This window comes from Taurulus bubalis (genome assembly GCF_910589615.1).
Source record: "Taurulus bubalis genome assembly, chromosome: 5".
NCBI lineage: Eukaryota > Metazoa > Chordata > Actinopteri > Perciformes > Cottidae > Taurulus > Taurulus bubalis.
The window spans coordinates 9,901,615-9,922,275 of record NC_136593.1 but is presented as its reverse complement, the minus strand read 5'-3'; the positions used below and the strand labels follow the sequence as shown (position 1 = coordinate 9,922,275).

The 20,661-nt window shown below is 41.7% G+C and overlaps 1 protein-coding gene across 1 annotated transcript; it reads left to right on the top strand.

The window, feature by feature from the left end:
• The first annotated feature begins 528 nt into the window (after window positions 1-528).
• Window positions 529-13,226, top strand: arhgap40 (Rho GTPase activating protein 40). The gene is made up of 15 exons (XM_079218698.1): window positions 529-683; window positions 2,709-2,932; window positions 4,150-4,370; window positions 5,176-5,254; window positions 5,904-6,052; window positions 6,963-7,128; window positions 7,575-7,666; window positions 8,094-8,171; window positions 9,288-9,447; window positions 10,161-10,243; window positions 11,209-11,415; window positions 11,699-11,842; window positions 12,111-12,262; window positions 12,467-12,522; window positions 13,111-13,226. The coding sequence occupies exons 1-15, from the start codon at window positions 538-540 to the stop codon at window positions 13,215-13,217; spliced, it is 2,064 nt and encodes a 687-aa protein (XP_079074824.1). The 5' UTR covers window positions 529-537; the 3' UTR covers window positions 13,218-13,226.
• The last annotated feature ends 7,435 nt before the right edge of the window (window positions 13,227-20,661 follow it).

The window sequence follows — 20,661 nt, the reverse complement described above, 5'->3', positions numbered from 1 at the left end:
CAAAGCAAAGAGGTGAAAATGGCCTCATTCCCCCCACAAAGAACCCTTGATCAATTAGGGCAAGTTAAGTTAGTGTAGCTTTCCCTAAAAGGCCAATAAAGTGCCTGAGGTATACATGTGAGTGCAGTCAGCGTTTACCCTTGTGGCTAAACCAATCATTGTTTACGTATATTAGACGTCCACTAACACAAGTGTTATCTTACAGCTCACGTCTTTTTGACTAGTTTTTAAAAGTGTCAAAGATTCTGGTTTTAACCAGATGTGATGGCCGTTTGGCAGGGTGTATCCCCTCAGGGTGGCGAGGGAGGGGACAGGTGTGAATGATGTGTTGATGTAGTCGTCACTCCCTCCTGCATTCCAGCTCCAGCTACTCAGCCACACGCTTCAGTGAACAACAACACTTCCTCTCAGCGCACAGAGAAACTGGAGCAGCGAACAGATTTACACAACTCTCACATGTTGTCCAACCAACAGGAATGGATGAAGCAAGGTTTTTCTGCTGGGTTGCAATCCCTGGATTATTTTAGCATTGTGGATATGAGAGTCAGAGAGGAGGAATTGGTGGGAAGGCTCGGATCCACCATGCAATTTCCAAGCACCAGGTTGAACCGTTTCAGGCTTCGACCTATAAGCCCAGCGAGGAGCAAGCGCGTGAAGCCATCCTCCCAAAAGAAAAAAGCCAGGTATGTGTGATGAGAGGGAGCCAGAGCCGGAGCTGGGTCAGCAGGATCAAAGTCATACATGTTTTGGGAAAAGTTTGAATGTTGTCTGTGCTTGAAGTGAAGTTGTGCAGATGGCACACTTGTGTGGTAAAATCCCCAAATAACCAGCGAACTTAAGAGCCACTGCAGTTATACGTGTAGCTCATGCTGTGGAGTCTGTTTGCCTACCTTCTTAGATGGTGCCTATTTTTTGTCATTTAAAACAGACAAATCGTCATTTGTGGGACAGAAAAAAGTTTCTTGAGTCGTTTTAATATCAAATTAATACTCCGATATGTTCACATCATTTTACTCTCACATTAATTTCTGTTGCATTCCCTGTAGTTGAAGTGGATCCAGAGTGCACTGCTGTGAGTCAGCTGTCTGCAGACCTCTGATCTCTCAGGCTTGACGTGTGTTATCCATAAGAGTGGCAGGTTGTGAGCACATGTTTTGGCTTTGGACAGCTGTGTGTGAGGGATATAGTGAGCTAGATGTTGTATGAAAATAATTGTACTTTACTTTATTATGTCGATTGCATCAATGCCACATGTTCTCTCCACATTCTAATTGCCATATCTAAACTCAAGTTATTGGCTAATGTTGATTACTGATCAGGTAGTAGCTACTATATTTTATTTTAAAACTTAAAATATCTGTGTTCTGATGGATATCATTCTTCACTTGTCTGCCATTTCACATGACTTATTTTATTTAATTTTTTTTTACAAGCGGAGACATTCATATAATAACATCCAATATAGGTTTGTCCAAATCATAATTAAAAAAACGATTACACAAATTATGGCGTAACAATCTTACTGTGACTAAAGTATTTCACACAAAGTGCATCCGCCTATAAGTTGAAACAGTTTGTCGATTTACAGAAAATTGGGCAACAACAATGAGAACAACAGATCCATTGTTTATGTAATTTGTCAAGCATTCAGGACAAACATCTGCTGGTTTCAGCTTCATGGTTGTGAGGATTAGCTTTTCACTGTTAGTATGATCCTACAGGGAAATGACAATTACTACTTTCTATTTATCTTGTTCCTAGAGGCTTTTGATGAATTAAGTATCTACTGAAACTCACAACTCATCTCAGCAAACCCCCACCCCACCCTGCCTCCACTCAGAGATGTCTTGAAACTGATTTAGCACTCAAAAGATCACTCAAATCTGATCTGACTTCAACTTCCGTGTTGTTGGTTGTGGCATTCATCTGAAACTTCTCAATCATAACCTCACAGCTCAGAGTATGACAGGTATTTTTTGCTCTCATAGATCGGACAACTATGATTTAATTGTCTTTCTTTGGCATCTGACATTCCTCCGAAATGAGAGACTGTGGTTTGGTATGTCGCTTGTGATTTGCTGACTAGAGGAATGTGACTAAACCGCACACCGATGGAGTGACTCAGCTGACCACTTCCTGTGTCTGATCACCATGTCACGTTTTAGTGCCTGAGGGTGCACCCATAAATGCAGACACACTGCATTTATGTGTGTCCCATTGTTGTAAGGGAACAGTTGTACCATCTCTTGTTGACTCATTCACAAGAAACACTGGCTGCATTCTTTCCGTGCAAGTTTTCAGAAAACAATCTGATATTTTTTTTAATTTTGTTTCATATTCTTCCGTTGTTGTGGGTTTGCAGTCATGTATCTGTTGGATGAAGGGGTGTGACCCATAGGAAAACAGATCTCACATTGTTACAGTGACACCTAGTGGATCTACAGGGTACTATGCCTCCAGGACACATTTTGCAGGAACAATAGAGACCCCCCTTTGTGTCCGCTCTCGCCATCTCGCTCCGCACACCGGCCCTCCCTCCACCCCGCTCCTTTTGTCTCTCCATCTCTCTGGGCTCTCCCGGCTGATTTATCCTCCCCGCACCGCTTCAATCTTCATTCCTCCTTGTGTTTGTATGCGTCTTTGTGTTTCTGCTCGCTGGTTTGCATGCATGCGTGCGATTTCTTTACGTGTGTGTATGTCTGTACCAGAAATCCCAGCCCCACCGAGATGAGCGTGGAGCCCTGGGCCAGCCCGCAGGACCAGGCAGCCGCTGAGCACTCACACAGCACACACGCGCCGTCCTCCCAGGATCAGGAGCAGCACCCCGACAAACTCTGCCTGGATTCATTCTGGAGTGAGGTGGAGACCATACAGCAGGGGAGTGGCTACACGGACCTCGACTGCACCAGGAGAGACTCCAGACAATCAGAGGGTAAATACTGCATGACTTCTCCCGTGCTGATGGGTTAAGAACGAGACAGAAAGAGTTGAGAAATAGAGGTCATGGTGATTCTGATTTGTGATCATGATTGCAAATCATGATGACAAACCATTAGTGTTTAACGCCACTGATATGGAGATACTCCATGAAATGATGTGTGCATGGCAACAGATCAGGTGTCACTCATGCAGCAAAGAAGCGCTCATCACCATGACAACACTATCAAACTCTTTGTGGCAGGGAGTTTTATGTGCAAAAGCCACAAAGCCATTCATAACAGGAATGCCCTTTTTATTGTGCTCAGTAATCCTGGTTGTGTTAATTCTACCCTTTTAATAGATCCTAATCATGGTATGTAAACAGAAACACTCTTTTTAATTACTTTTTCGCTCATGAGGAAACACTCTGAAGTCTGGATTTCGTTGTTGAAGTAAATCTATGCCCATTATTATCAAAATCAGAACCATTTATTGCCATGTATGTTTCAACATACAAGGAATTTGTCTTGGGGGGAGGTGCATTATTTTGTTCTTCTTAATTGATCATAAATATATTCCTAACTACATGTCTTTAGTGTCCAAGACCCAGTTGCACCAGCTCTTCATGGGTTCAGACTTAACACATTTAAAGTATTTTTACAAATCACTACAGAGAGATTAGTTGGTGATAAACATTTACACTCATTAACTGCCAAGTGTAAGTGTTGTGTATCTACGTGAATTAACAGACAAAGCTAACGTTAGCTTACAAATATACAACCCGTTTAGAGTGAAGAGGTAAAGAAATAAGATGCAAAGATTGACAAAAATAACACAACATGCCTCAAATAACAACATTTTATGCTACGTTTTGCTCATTACCGTACTACTGCTCATTATCGTACTACTCAGTCTGAAACACACATATTTGCACTTCTTTTAGTTAAAGACCGGCAGTTATGTTGAATATATTGTTTATGTTCCAGCTGCAGTGACTTCCTGTTTACACAGTCCATTGCTTTTGATTGGACCGTGCTACAGATGGTTCCTAGTTGTAGTTACTACAGACTGAGGAGGAACCAAGTCCAGTCATCTAGAATTAGTTTTATAAATTACATTACATACAATTGTGCATTTCAAATTGCATTATATCTGCATGTTGTTGCTGTTGCTTCCGTGTATCGTTGCCTGTCTGGATCTCTCACTGTCTGTTGCATGTTTGTGTCTCAGAAGGCGAACAGGAAGAGCAGTGGTTGGCCGATGCTGGCTTATCGACCCTCATCAGCGAGGACAGCGAGGATGTAGACAGAGCGTTGCTGCTGTCCACTCTGACCCGGACCCAGGCCGAGGCCGTCCAGCGGCGAGTGGACTCCTACACGCTGTCCCTCCGCAAGAGGAACAAACCGGCCCCGCGAGACGTTCGCGACATCTTTCATTCTCCCATCGCTCAGGTCAGGACTTTGGAAAGTAGCTCTGACACGCTCCATGTGAAAAAACATTGAAAAAGTTGTTCTGTAACTCACCACGACCTCTGACAGCCTGGCAGCTGACATGCTTTCAAATAATGGAAAAATAGCTGGAAAAAGTACAGAATTTGAGAGTGACTTGTAACAACTCCTATGTTATTCGTTTACATCTACCCACAAGAAAATGCAAAGACCGGTCTCAGGCATACTGTTATGCTGTCAAAGCTGCATGCAGAGACATGTAAAATATCCATTTCCCTGGTGACTGTCACAATGAAGGCAAATCACATCTAAAGGCCATGCTTTGTCCTCCCTGTCGGCCTGAGCAGCCCTGACAGGGGAATAGATACACTGTTCCTCTGATCCGTATCAGCCCTTTATCAAAGGAAACACTCTTCATATCCATCTCCATCTGCTCAGTGGACACTATAAAACACGACTATTATTACTATTCCCAGTGGTGGACAAAATATTAAAGGACTGATATTTTTAACAAGAGTTGTTCCTTAGAGAAAGTGTTGTAATTGGGCGCACAGGACATTTATAGCACGTCTGTCCATCCCGCGAGACTCTCTTGCTCTTTTCTCAGTTGCTCTTCCTGAGGTTTATTTCAGTTGTTGAGGATTCTTTCCTTACTCAAATCAAGGGACTAATGCAGAGCACGTTGTGTCCTGTACACAGATTGTAAAGCCCTTTGAGGAAAATGTGTGATTTGTTAGAGTGGGCAGCATAACATTTGAATTGACTTGACATGCGTTTGTGACGTGTAATAAATGCTCTCTTTCCCCAGACCCTTCTTCCTGAGTCCCAGCATAGCGAAGACTCTGCCCAAACCAGCATGGCATCAGTTGCCAAAACACCCCTTTCAGGTAAGAGCTGCATACAGTAGTATTATTACAGTAAGCCAAACATAAAACAAGGAACTATTCATGGGTTTAACTACAAATGTACTTCCTCACGTGTCTTTAAAAAGATATGTATGAAGAAGAAGTCAGTTGAGCAGCAGATTTGTGAGGTACTGATGAAGAATTGTCTGTTAGTATCAGGCAACAGCCCCTTCATCTATCTTCTGATTGGTTCAGATTAATCCCCGGATAACTCCCCATGTCAACATGCAGCTGCTGAAGAACGTCCCTGTACCCACAGGGTTGAGTTCACTGAGTTTACTGGCAACGTTTTGAATAGTATTTAGGTTTTTGTACTGTGGGAAAAATATAAAGGGAAACAGTCCTTTAACAGTGAAAACATGCAGCAGGTTGGTATCTGCAAACCAACAACTATTTGAATGTACACATTGTAGATACAGTCAAATAAAAAGGGCCACAATGATACAGATGCCACACAAATTGGTGACATCTGTATTTGTTTTAACTTTTCTACATGAGTATTGACTCTAGAAATATTCAGCCAAATGTTTTTCTTCCTCTTTTGGTTTTATGATTTCCCTCACAGTTGACTTCCTCAAGTGAACTAGGTTGTCGTGTGTGTGTGTGTCTGTGTTAATGATTGTTTCCACAGCTATGACGCCGGAGCATCATAAAGGCGCTCCAAAAGAGGAATTCTTCATCACTGACGTGGCTTACTGCGAACAGGCCGTCATCTTCCTCAAACAGGCCAAACTTCCGCAGAACAACAGTCAACGCAGAAAAGAGGATGGCACCCTGCCTGTAAGCACCGAAATATCCATTTCCCCTTGACCTTCTTGCTCCCACTGCCCTTTAGGAAAACTGTTTTAAAATGTTATTTCAAACGGGGAACTTGATGTCATGAAATGGGAAGACAATTTGCAAATAGGGCATAAGAGAGAAATACTGATATGAAATACACAGCGTGTATTTAAGTAATTATATGTTGGTGGGTGTGAAAGTACATCGTGCATCTATTTACAGAAAACAGGACATGATAATAGTCACCTGATGGCAAGGCAAGGTACACACATGATGAATATAAACAGTTTGTCTTTGTCCGGAGGGAATATACATCTTTGGTAGTGGAGGAAAAATAAATCTCAGTAATTTGCGGCTTTTGGACTCTTGGATAGAGTTGGATATTCTAACTCAATTTTCATTGTACATGTAAGTCTCTGTTTGGACCAAAGTCTTTTTGGAGTTTTGCGTCATTTTCACGTAAACCTGTTCAGACACACACTCACACACATGTTATTGTTAGCCAATTCTAATCGGCCCTGGTGTAAATAACAGGATTAAGCAAAATACAGGAATGAGGGAATTAGCTCCGTACAAAAGAATAGTTGTTGTGTCACTGAGTCCAGCAGAAGTATTCTTCTATTTCAGGAATAAGTGTCCTCGACAAAAGAGAAGAATCTGTATTTTTAAACGTGTTAATTAAACATGCATGGGTACTGTTGCAACACTGCTTAGAGTATTAATCAAGGGAATGGGTAATACACATTATAATACAATAGTATGATGTATTATGTAAATGATTTGACACTGTCGCCATTTCTTCTTTATCCCATTTTCTCTTCCTTTGTCTTCCTTTACCTCTCCACCTCCACTTCCCATCCATCAACTCTAATCCCCCTCTCTTCACTTTTCACGGCCTTCACCTTCTCAGCGGGTGATCTGCCCCAAGTGCCGTCTAGGAGTGACCTGTATTCAGGATCTCTCCCACTCTGACATGAAGAAGGTTCGTCAGTTGGCTCTCATCGACATGACGGCTCTGTGCGACCTCCTAGAGCTGGAGGTCAAAAGGCACAAAACCGGCAAGAGGAAAATCCCAGGTATGGCAGCACTGACACACAAAGAGGGCACTTTGCAAACACATACACAAGGAAAGCTTTCTTTGTAATGTCTGCAGAGATTTCCTCCCTTTTCCCTGCAGTCTGGAATTAAATCTAAATATGCTCCTGCCTCTTTAATAAATGTTTTTCTTAGTACCTGTTTCTGTATATAACAACACTGAAACTTAACTTTGGTGACATATTCTTCAGGAATACATTAATCAGCCATAACTAATCCAAGCATATTCTTGGGTAGCTTTAGTATGACACACTGCAGTTACTGTGTGTTTACAGGCTTATATACACTATGAGCTATGACATGGCAGTATGGATGTAGGTGTACACGCACACACATACACAACACAACACCGGAAAATGTCTCCCATGTGCAACTTCAGCTGAGTGTCAATGTGAGACAGCTAAATGAAACGTTGTGTCTTCCACAGAGAGCCCGCTCTACGGTGTGCCGCTGGCCACGCTGCTGGAGAACGATGAGAAAATTAAACCCAACACCACTACTCCTCTCTTCATGCAGGCGGTAAGAACCCCAAACAGTTCATGTGACCTTAAAAATCCGTAAGTGTGTGATGAATATAGTTCCACGTGCTTTTTATCTGAACGTAGCAGTTTTAGATACTATCTGTGTTGTACGTGACCTTTTGCAGTTAATTTAGCCGATAATCCAATATGTCTATAATATATCAGATCAGCTCGACCATACTTTGCACAGCATGTGTTCAGCACATTTTTGTTTTTGAACCTGCAAAACATGTCTTCAGATAGAAGCACATAAAGCAACCTCAGTGTCCTCTGAATGTGAAAAGCTTTGACCACACCCTGTGTGTAGCTGCAGTTACTGAGAACCGCCAGCAGAGGTGTGCAAGAGATTCTTATCTAATGATGCTTGACTCTTTGCTAATGTCTCTCTCTCTCTCTCTCTTCTCCCTCACTCTTGCTCTTTGCAGTTGTTGTCATTTTTGGAAAAGAAAGGTGTGGATTCGGAGGGGATCCTGCGGGTTCCAGGATCTCAGTCAAGAATCAAGGTACAATATTTGGATACACATTATTTATGTCATACAAACACTGACTGCACCTAATTACCACGTTCTTTTTTGTAATTGTATGTTTGAAGCAAAGAAATAAAGAAATAAAAAATGTTCATGACCTAAAGGGCGGCCAAGATATTGACACTGTTAAATGTCAAAAGTGCCTGAACAGCAGTGGAGAAAATCAAACAGCTTCACTGAGTTTAAGTATAGTTGACATTTAGGAAAATCCAATGAGACAAAATCAATCATATGAATTTTTTTCAGCTTCTGTTGCCAGATCAAGCTTCTGATACTGTATTTAATTCAGCACATGCTCAGTAGATGGTGAATCGATACAACTAACAGCAGACAGAAGAGGGCGCCATTTAGCATCAGGACAGATTACCAGAAAGAACAATCAAGTACCTTTGACAGATAATGAATTTGGCAACAATAATCATTTAAGAACTTCATATTTTGGCACTTGCTTTTTCTTTTCACAAAATATTGATATTTTTATGATATTCTTGTTCCCAAATTAAATAATAAAAAAAACTAATATCATAAAAGTATTTGTAAATAGTGCCATTTTGTCCCGTTAACAAAAAACAACAAACTTCGGGTCTATGAACTTAATTCAGAGCACAAAATACTATGAAACCTATGGGCTGTATTAGCAACATGCTGTACAATGGGAATGTAGACAGACACAATGTAGGCAGACAAGATAACAGAGCTTATATACTCTGATATGACACAAATAGAGTCTGAAAAACAGTGACAGGTAATTAGTTGTAACCTGTTTGTAACATCCATAGTCATGAAGAGTTGATTAATTATAATCTAAGCTGTAGCCGCAGAGACACGTCAGAGTGACAAACAATTCTCTATATTTTCACTGAAAATGTAACATTTACGAACACTGGAAACGTTCTAAGTGACTTGTAGACTCACGGAAGCCATTATTCATCAATTCACACAGTAAACGATTTCTGTGTTAAAAAAAAAAAGTTTAGAAAATACATCTAACTATAATAAAATATTTCAAAAGTGTTCAAATATTTCAACTAATTTGACTGTCTGGGAGGTGGAATCAACAGTTCATCTGTGGTCATTGTGTTCTACCTGTAGCTGCTGCAGCAGAACTTGGAGACCAACTTCTACTCAGGGCAGGTCAGCTGGGACGAGGTGAGTCCGAACGACGCTGCGGCGCTGCTTAAGAAGTTCATCAGGGAACTGCCCGCTCCTCTGCTCACCGCCGAGTACCTCAACACCTTCAGCGCCGTTAGAGGTCAGTGTGCAACATTTGAGATCTCTTTGAATCTCTCCGTTTCAGGACGCATCGCTGCGTAGTGTAGTTACATAAGGAACAGAGCTGTGATCATACAGTACATCAGGAAGCACAATGGGGACATGTTTGAAGGGATTTTATTTCTTATCTGGCAAGTTGGATATTTAGTGTATAAATCAAGCATACACAACAATTCCTCTTCTCTTCCTCGACATGACTTCCATTACCTGTTACATGACAGTCTGCTGCCCACTTCTCCAGACAGCTCAGCAGGGTTCACATTATAATTACCGGAGTCTCTTCTCCGTGACTGCTTACCTTTTCTGCTCCAGCTGAGAACGCAGCATTAAGATGAAAAGGTTGATAGCCTTTTAAGAGCCGCTGTAAAAGATCTGCTATTTTTACATTAGTTTCACCTTAATAAAAGAGTGGACTGATATTATATTAATTTGATCTGATTGATGACTCACTAATTTAGTTTGCGAAGAGAATCAGTACAAAGTGATAAACGACGTGTGACCACAGAGACATAAGCTAACAAACCTAATGGCCACCTGTCACAATGTCATTAATCTTTAAGCATCCTATTACTCTCAGCCAAACGCAGAGGAAATGAAGAAGAGGAGTGTGTGTGTGTGTGTATGTGTGAGTGTGTGTATGTGTGTGTGTGTGTGTGTTTAGACCTATCTTACTTTTGTTTCCTCTCCCTTCAGACATCACAGAGCTGAGGCAGAAACTCCACATATTGAACCTGCTCATCCTGTTGCTGCCTGAGCCCAACAGGAACACACTGAAGGTAGTCGCTGAAGGAATGCATACACACACACACACACACACACACATACAATATTTTAAATTAGCTCCACCTTTATTAACTACAACGACAAAATATGAATGTAATAATAGTGCATGAGTAATAATAACCTCATAATGTAATATATGGTGGTATGAAACTCAAACAGGCATTTTTTCTAAAGACTTTTTCTCTTGATACTTTAAATACATTTAAGTTAGTATACTTAATGTACTTTTACTTAGCTAACATTTTTTAATGAGTAATTGTACAGTGTGGTTCTGAATGCTTCCGTCATCACGCACACACTTGATCTCCAGCCACAATAGAGGTTGAAAACTAGCTTCCAAAATGAGTCATGTTTGAAAATGCATTTCATCTTCAAGGGTTTAAAACACAGAATCCATAAATGACTCCATAAGTGTTGAACTGGCCTTAAATCTTTATGCAACACTCTTCACACCCTACACGCTCTGACTTAAGGTTGTCAGGAATCCATCCCAATTTACACTCTCATGTAACTCGACATACCGAAGCACTGATTCACAGTGCGTTACTATATTGTTCTGCCACTAATCCACATTTTAAACACTCATGCTCTGTTATGCAACGTCTTGCATTAACCATGACTCACTTTCACCGACACGTGTGCAGTCCGCTCCGCTTATAGCATCCAGGAGCATAAAACCCACCTGAACTAATTACTTTGACTCCAGTGGAGGCAGCTGAAACTTACTGCGCATTAACATACTTCTCAGTTGAGGTGTTACAGATGATTCAGTCACTGTGATAATTCACTTTACTCCATTTTGTGCGTGAGTGTAAGTGGCCTCTCAACAGTTACGCTGTGTTCAGTTGAAAGAGAGCGTCTTAAAAACTGGACTGCTCAACCCCGACATATATAATTATTATGATAAAAGATCACCTTTGATTTACCGTATGCGTGTCTCCATCTTTGTGTTCTCCAGGCCCTCCTCGAGTTCCTCAGTAAGGTGGTTTCTAGAGAGAAGAGGAACAGGATGAACCTGTGGGCCGTAGCGACCATCATGGCTCCCAACCTCTTCCTCCATAAGGCCGTCCCCAGCCGGCTGACCGAAGGGGCAGAGAAAGGACACGTGGAGAAGGCAGCTGATGTCATGAGGCTCCTCATCCGCTACCAGGACCTGCTGTGGACGGTGAGACAGCCCACAAATGCATCTTCATGAGGAGAGGATTGTTGGTTTTACTGCAGAAACATTAGAAATTATTAAAAAAAAAATATATATATATATATCAGCAAAAGCTGCAATTAAATGTATCTTGAAGGTTAATTCTTGACTTTGGAAATAGTTTATTACAAAACTCCCCTATTTGCTTTTTCTAGCTAAGAAAAATCAAGGACGTTGTAATTGTGTAAATATTTCTTGGCATGAAAATACATCCATCACAAATGTTGCGCCATGTCCCCCTTTTCTTCAGATCCCGAATTTCCTCATGAGCCAGGTGCGAAAGCTAAATGAGAACAGTAACCGGCGTTACCAGTTCTACGATCGCCGTATCAAGAACCTGCTGAGGAAGATCCACACAGACAGCCGCGAAAAACCTGATAAGAACACCTCAGAGGTGAGCTGCTCTTCTTCATACAGTCTGTGTACATTCAGGCAACGGCAATGTCCAATAGAGTGTTATTACAGCAATAAATGACTACAACAAATCTCAATTATTGTGGTGAAAAGCTCCTCACATACTGATCATACTTGGGAAACCTGTATCACTGTTGAAGCTGCATACTCTCATTGTGCCATCATTCAAATGTTACAAGGTGTTTGGTGTGGAAACGTCATTGTTTTAGTAGCCAGAGTTAATACGGTGATTTACTTTTGCCCTGCAGCCGTGCCGCACAGTGAAGATCCAGATTGGGGATCTGGTGAGCAGCACCATGGAGTTCCAGCTCAACATCAACTCCCGAGCATCAGACCTGCTCGCCCAGTTTCAGCGCCAGTCTCTCCGCAGCCCAGACAACGGAAAGGGCAAAATGCGAAGGTACAATACTACACAGACTTTAGATGATCACATGATAAGACAACTCTTAACTTCAATTTTGTTACGTCATGCGCATAGCAGTTCAGTTTAAGCTTCTTCTTTCACTTTTGTGACACCTGATGAAGTATTCCTTTCAGAGAAACATTATTTATGTGTCCACCTTTATGAAAAAAAGGATGCTACATCGGTGTTGTCTCTCAACAGAAACGGCTCCGTGGTGTATCCTGACTGCGCCCTGTACGAGGTTGGAGGGAATATTGGTAAGTTGGAAGTGGCTTCGGCGTTTTCTCTCGACGGAGCGGCGCTGACATTTGCATGTCCTTCTGCTCATTGAGCTGATGAGGGTAGCGAGGTCTTACGTAATGAACTGTGCAAAGACCAAAAGAGATTTTAGCGGTGCATCTGCGGTTATCAGAGCAGACAAATGCTCATTACACACGTGTCTGCTCGCTCACAGGAAAGCTGACACTTGTTCAGTCAGTTCAGCTTTTGTAGAACTTTGATTTTACATTAATACCAGAGATTATCGAACTATTATCACTGTTTTGATACAAACACAAATCCTGAATTGACGCTCGAGCTGAAAAGAAATAAGAAATAATTCCCAGTAATCCCAAATTATAGCTTTTCAGTATCCGTATCAAACCAAATAACACATTTAAAGACATCAATTTGGATTCTAGGAAATGGGATGGACATCCTAAAACATGTGACCAATTGAGACTATACTTGGCAGATTAATCAATAAGAAAAAGAATAATTAGTTGAATCAACCCTACATTTATTTATTTTATTTTTGTATTGTAACAACACAGGCTTTTAGTAATATGTGTGTGTGTTTTCTGCAGGTGAGCACTGCCTGGATCCCGACACACATCTTCTGGATTTGTACAACAGCAACTCTGGAGGAGAGTGGGTCATCAAGATGAAACCCAATGCCAGCAGACAGCTGTGAAGGACGGACGAACAGATCGGGGAACAGGTTGCTTAAGAAGGACAAAGGCAGAGCCTAAAAAAAAAGATCAAATCCACGCAGCCCTCCCTCTCTTCTTGTCCTTTTCATCCTTAGAGCAGCAAGGGAGAAGGAGACAGATGGTCAGATGGAAGCAGAAACAGATAGAAGGAGAATCTGCCAGGAGCAGAGCCTAAGAACTGTCTATGATCAGATGAACACACTTTGCCCTCTGTCTCTTTCTCTCTACACTTTTCTCTCTCTCCATTTCCCCCTTCTTTTTCTCCCTTCACCCTTTCATTCCTCGCCTGCGTTACCGTGAGGCTGCGACGCTGCAAGCACAAAGCCGCTGATCTGACTCATTACTTCCGACAGAGAACCTGCTGCATGGAAAAGAGAAGAGAGAGGCTGGGCAGTTTGGTTCATCATCTTTTCTCTCAAGCAGTCATCTCCAACCATGAGCGAGCAGATGGGGATGCAGAGCACCTCTGGCTATAGAGTGCAAAGGCCCCGCCCCCTTCTCAGGCCAGACAATGTGTTTTCAAATCATAGTTTTCATTCATCAGTTTTTTCCAAAAAGCTGAAACATGATTCAGGAGCTTTACGAGCAGATTATTAGTTGAATTGGTGTCTAATCCTGTGCCTCTTCTGTGTGTTTTTTACAAGACAATTATGAGATTCATTCTTGACCTTAGGAACTGCAGTTAGTTGCTGTTTAGGAGGCAGTTTACATGGCAGAGCAATCTGCTTTCTCCAGAGGATATTTACCTGAGGAAATCAGGTTCTAATCCCCCTAACTGAAACCAAGTTGCTTGTTTACTAAATGAAACTGCATATAAACACAGTGGCAACAGTAGTGATCCATTTAGCGTATGATTTGGACTAACTCTAGTTATATGTAATGCTTTTTAAATGATTGATAATTAAAAAAACAGCAACGAGAGAAAATAATGTAAAACTCACCGCTTGTGGCTGCAGCCAACATGGAGACAGAGCGGGACCTCAGTTACCAACTGATCAATCAGTAAATAGACTGACTGATACTTCTCATCTGCTGCTTAGCTCTCCGCTGACTGTTTTCCAGCTCCGACATTTTGATCAAAAAGTAAACAAAGACGAAGGATTCTTCTCTGTGCCATTCAAAGAGATGAACGGATATTTTCTTATCTGTGAAACCCTGCAATCTCCTGGGCCTTATAAAAAAAAAAGAAATCCATGGACTTCCAAGGACCCCTGGTGTGTACATAACAGTGCTCAAAGAGACTTTTCTTTTCTTCTTTTTTTGATACCAAGGGATTTGGTGTCACAACCTCAAGGACAGCTACTGCACCTCCAAAGTGAGTTGTTAAGGACTCAGTGAAGCTGGTCTTCGGTTATCATTTTTAAACACATGAATGGAGCCAAAAGTGCTGAATGGGATAAACTGGAATTATTGTTGTTATTTATATGAATGTAATGCCATTGTTGCTTCTGTATGTGATGAGTATTCTGTAGGTTGTAGAGAGACTTTAGGATAATGTGGAGTTGCTGCACTCGGTGTAAGAGTATGTTGTGTGAAGTCAATCACACTCAGTGTGGATATTTGCAGTGTTCTTGTACAGATGTATTGATGCTGAGTTGTTTCCCGATACATCCTGAACAGTACAGTAAGATAAATGCCATGTGTAAATATTCATTCATTCATACACTCTGCTGTGAAGAGTTGCTGAAATCACTGCAGTAGACCTGTTTTGATTGGGCTGCGATACTCAAAGTGTTCCAAACACACGCAAGCAGCAAATCAATGTGTTCAACATTTTTTTGCGCCGATCGTCAGACGTGAATCATTAACTCCTCGCAGCCGGAGCCATGTTGGTACTCCGCGGCCATTTTGTGGGGAAGTGTCTCGCACTCTCCACTCAATAGATGGAGTAATGACAGCCGGCCCTGCACCAACATCCATCAACACCCTCGGCTCCGTCTCTGTCACCTCGTAATAATGGGACCATAATGGCGGTGTGGTGCATCAGAAACGCGCCGAGGAATCACATTTCTTTGATAAAGGAGAAGGTAATAAATGGCTGTTATAAATTCTGCTGCCCTGGACTCGACGACAGCAGCGGTGTGTGTGTGTGTGTGTGTGTGTGTGTATGTGTGTGTGTGCATGCATGTGTGTGATGAGCTTCATTACACAGGTCCAATTGGCCTGTCCCAGGGTCCCAGGCACAGTTCAGTGCCTCGGCACAAAGCGAGCTGATGAAACTGCCTTCTGCTGACAATCAGGAGAAATAGGTCACCTCTGAAGCAGAATCCCAGAGGGCAAGAAGTGTGAGTCCAAACACCCCGAGGAGCCGAGAACATGGACACGTATTGTGTAAACGCAACATGATGCGGGGTCACCAAAACAAGGGGCTCCGGTTTACCTGCGACGCAAGTTTTCTGTCGTTTGTCTTGTACATATGTGAATGCGTTTGTGTGAGAGAGAAAAAGCTTCCTGAAACAGTGTTGTCTATGTAATCACCCAGGGAGACTAAATGCTGGACAGTTGCAGTAACATTTGTTTCCAGTTGGGGTCAAAGTGTTGTTGGGGACTTCTTATTGTCTTCATCAATGTCCAGCTTTTGTTATGGTGAAGATTTTAGACGTCAGAATGTATATTTATGCCCTTTACACAAGTCATTGTTTTTAATACTTCTGTGAAAACAGTATTTGCTGTCAAAAGAAACACTTTTGAAAAATGTTTTTGCCAATAAATGTGAATCTAATGATGTGCTAAACGTGATTTATTTTTTCAATATGGGGCAATGGGTGTAGTGGAAAGATGGTATCAACAAAAGCACCATTCATCAGTCTGAGCTGTGAAGCTACAGCTGCATCGCACACAGAAGCAAACATACTGTACACACACATGTGTGAAAACAGAGAAAATCTGAAGTGAAGTATTGGTTTATTCTGCTGCTGTAATCAATAGAGAGATTAACCTTGTAATGTGTGCGGGTGAAGAGGCCAGCGCTGCTCAGTTCCTTGATTAATCATCGCCACCGAATGGAAAAACCATTCGCAACTAACTGCCTCATCAACTTTGATTATTCAAGGTCTCCGCGTGTCCAAATGGCTGCGTGAAAGACAAAAGGAAGAAAACCGATGTGTGATAGAGCATTCATTGTTTTTTCTTTCACAAAATTACAGTCGAGAGCTATGCGCTTTGTGTTTTTGGAACACGCACCGTGTGGGGAATTGATCTCGGTCGAGAAGGAAGTGAATAAAAAATAGATGATTAGAAAATGAAATCATGATGGATATAATATCTTCAGACTTAAAAACGGAATGTAACGATCTGCATTTTTGAAATATTAACATATCATTATTTCGAAGACTTTCTCTCAGCACAGAAAACATGAACCACACCTTCTTACCAACACGGCCATTGTGAGTTAATTCGGTATGTTTGGTTTCTCCGGCCTCATTCACTAATTTCTGTCGAAAAGTACAGAACATCACCAAAGCAAAGCAAACTGCAACCCCCCAGACAGAGCAGCAGAAGCAGCCAGCCTGCCAGACGCAGGCCTCTTTGGCCTGCTGCAGATCTAAATTACTGTAATCAGGGGATGAAAAGCAATCAGCAGCCTTGTATGAGCTGCTGGCAGAACGCCTGACCCCCGGCTCTCTCCACCAATCAGACCGCTGCGTCCCATTCACGACTAATCACGATGCGCACTCGGAGCTCACCGCCTCCCTCGCATTTAATGGAGGAAGCACTCTTCTCTTGCTTTTGTCTTTTTGTGTCGGGCTGACCGGAGTCAACCGGATTGGTGAGACGGTGCGAGCTGAAGCTTGTTCCGGTATTCACGTGATGGCCGCCATGGTTTCCCCTCCTGGCACCGGCTATAGAGGCTCCACCACCGAGGAGACAGTTTGCACAAAAGTAAAAAGTTTCGCTTTCAAATTTAGACTCTAACCTCGGCTGCCAATGATGTGTTCAAGTGAAACAGGAAACGGATAGAAGAGCAGGGGGGGAAACATGTTCTGGTTTTGGGAACAGATTTACAGGACTGTAGTGAGGTAGACTATTATATGAAATGATTTCGTCATTGGAGGGTTTGTGCCAGAAGCAGTTTAAAGCAGTAATTTGCTGTGAGTATTGTTTCTGGTGATGTCGGGTCTTTACTGAGCCGAGGAGGACTAATATGTGCCACAGACTGCATGTAAGAAATCAACATAGTCACAGTGACATCATCTGTTAGTTTATGGTCATTTTGAAGCCTTTAAAGTTTGGAATTTTTGCTTGTTTTTTTTAAACCACCAGAGGGTGGAGCTGAATTAAATCAACCGAACAATGAATAGACTAAAAACACTGTGAACTCTCAGACCGGACAACGCTGTGGTAGCAACCCGTCAATCACATGGTAGCCACGCCCTAAAGCATACCCTGCCTTATCATCGATTTTACTCTAAGTAGGACCATCATTTTGTAAAATGAACATCATTCTATATTATAGATGACTTCAAAACTAGCGATTGGGACCATGAACTAATGTTTATAACGTTTACTAAGTTAATACATCAAGTCAGAAGTAGGGACATTTTCTTATCGATTTCTATTGTTTGCAACTAGAGGAGTCGCCCCCTGATGGCTATTTGAAAGAATGCAAGTTCAAGGCACTTCTGCATTGGCTTCACTTTTCAGACCCGAAGGTAACGGCTAAATGGTTCACAGAAATACCTATAAAACATTTCCAACAAGCCACGCCCCAAAAAAAGAAATACAGAAATCTAACTCATGTGAAAAAATGTAATCTGTTTCAACTTTGGCAGTTGTGTTCATGTAGGATTCCTTTATTGATAGAGAGAGCGTGTTGAAGGCTTTTACCTGATCATCAGTCTGAAGTGAAATTTTAGTTTACTTCATTATTCATATCTGGAAAAATAACTAATCTGAGATGGACAGAAACCTGGCAGTTGAACAGCCTTTAAACCCCCTTTAAACCGGGATCCCTTTAAGTACTCCAATCAAAAAAGTGTTCTACATATTGTCACGTAATCTTCATTTTTGAGAAGAAGACTGTGTGCAGATTTGAATGGTCTACGAAACTCGAATAAAGGAGGAGACGTCACGTGTCTGCAGGTAAAACTTTTAAATGAACAATATATATGTGTACTGTATATTCTGGATTTTTCAGTGAGGAAGAAGATGTAGACGTATTTTTGTAATGTTATTATCAGCCACTGATTATACAAAGCATTGTTATGTCATAAAACAGGTCTTTACCGAGTCTTGAAGTGGCTGAATGACTAAAATGTGTTCAAATGTGGAGGACGGGGAAAAGTGACCAACTTTTGTGAATAAGAGACGAGAAGGACAATGGGGATGGAGGGAGAGCTTATCTGCCATGAACGAGGAGGCCTCTGTCTTTGTCACATGACTCCCCTCCCACCCCTTCCGCTTATCTAGATTCTCTGTTTCTTACCCTCTGCCTCCCCCTCACTCTTTCCCACCCTCGCCTCGCCGCCAGGGGTGGATCCCAGCGTTTATCTCCACCATCCAGCCCCGGTGTCTCCTAGCAACGGCGCACGGATCATTTAACTGCCCCTGCATCCTCTGTTTTTCCACCCAGTTACATGCAATATGCCAACTGCCTTAATTCACATTTTGTGTGCTTTTATGGCCCTGAAACAATCCGTTGATTCGGTTGTTGGTGAGTGTTTTTTAGTTTTTGTGTAGTACTTGTCTCACTGGCTTGTAGCACTCAAACCGTATCAGTTGCACACTTGAGGCAGACAGACAGGCAGGAGAGGATGCTCTGTCAGGACGTTTCACTCCAGGAGCCAGCAGGTGCACAAAACACACACACACACACACACACACACACACACTCAATGGGGGAAGACAGGACTTGGCCCTCAGTCTGAAAGGCCCTCGCAGAATCAATTAGCATTTAAATTAATGAAGCGTGTAATGAAGAGAGCGCTATCACTCCAGCAGAAAGCCGACAGACAGGCGGAGAGCTGATTGTGAATCTACATGAGGAAGACACGCTGAAAGGAACATCAAAGATATTCAAATAGCCACTTCGTCTCTTTTTTTTGAAGGAAAAGTGCCAAATTAAAAGCAGTGCTGCTTTAAATAAACCTACAATATGGATGTGGTGTTAATATAATCAAATTTCCATATAAAATGTGCCATCAATAAAGAACATAATTAAAGATAAAATGATTGCATGGAAAAAGCCGTCTTTATCTTTCAATATCCATCAGTGCAAATATGCTTAAAGGAGGCTGCTTCCGGTGCAGATAACCCTAAACTGATTTTCTCAGACAGATGGGAGTTAGAGCTCATTTCAGCCATTCAGGATGTATTTCTTCATTTAGAATAGAATATGTTTGATTGTGAACAAAATTAATATGGTGGTTAGAACAGAGGTGAGGAGACCAGTATCGAGCTCTGAAACATGACCAAAAAAGAAACAGTGAAAAAAGAGAAAACAAATTAAAAAAACATCAATAGATAGTTAACACAGTTAGCTGTAGCTGTTTGCTTATGACGCACTCACACAATGTAGAATATGAAGAACTGGGAAAAAAAAAAAATCCTTTTATGAGTGTTTTTTCTCACATTATTGAATAAGTTTGTTAACCCCACTGCTCACCGTGAAGTCACATGCTTTATGAAAGTCAGGATTTATTTGTTAAGTCTCATTTTGTCTCATTTAGTTTTTTTTTGAAACACCCACTTTTGGATCTCAGCCAAGTAAAGATTTGTTTACGTTAAAATAAATTATGAGTTTTAATATAATCATTATTCAATATTTTGAGGGTCTTCTTTTGTGGAAATGGGTGGAAACTCATTTGGTGTTTTCAAGTCACAGTCCTGTCGATGGCTCCAGTCTGCGTGTCACCACTGATGTTATGCACTGACAAACCTGGGACCAATTCCTGCTCTACACAAACACATCCACCTCTTTATGTATCATCTATGTATTCATCTATGCATGTGGAAAATTGGAAATGAGGTGAGGAAACTGACAAAGTCGGAAAAGTGATTGGAGGTTAATGGAAACGTATATATATTTTTATGCTATATCATACGTATATTTCCTCTTACACTACGTTTTAATGACTTACCTAAGTGCATCATTTATTGATGTATTCAGTTTTATTTTTGACTCGCCTGATAACCTTTTACTTCTTTTGTCAGTAAACAGAAAATGTTGTTGTGTGTGTACGGCTGCAGCAGCTTTTGTGTTTGTGGCAGCTGATGATGTTTGTGACACACACACACACACACACACACACACAAACACAGAGCACTGGCAGCTCTGTCTCGCTGACAATGACAGACGCTCCCCTGGGTCACTACTCACACACACACAGAGATGAACAGTGACACTTCAGACTGACAGCATGTCTCACAGCGAACAAATCTGAATGTATGTCGCACAAACTGATGCTTTCATACTCCTGAGAAGAA

Coding starts and splice junctions, on each gene's coding strand:
- arhgap40 (XM_079218698.1), top strand. CDS start 538: ATGAGAGTCAGAGAGGAGGAATTGGTGGGAAGGCTCGGATCCACCATG. Junction 7,667..8,093: donor CTCCTCTCTTCATGCAGGCG/GTAAGAACCCCA, acceptor TGCTCTTTGCAG/TTGTTGTCATTTTTGGAAAA. Junction 12,523..13,110: donor CGAGGTTGGAGGGAATATTG/GTAAGTTGGAAG, acceptor TGTTTTCTGCAG/GTGAGCACTGCCTGGATCCC.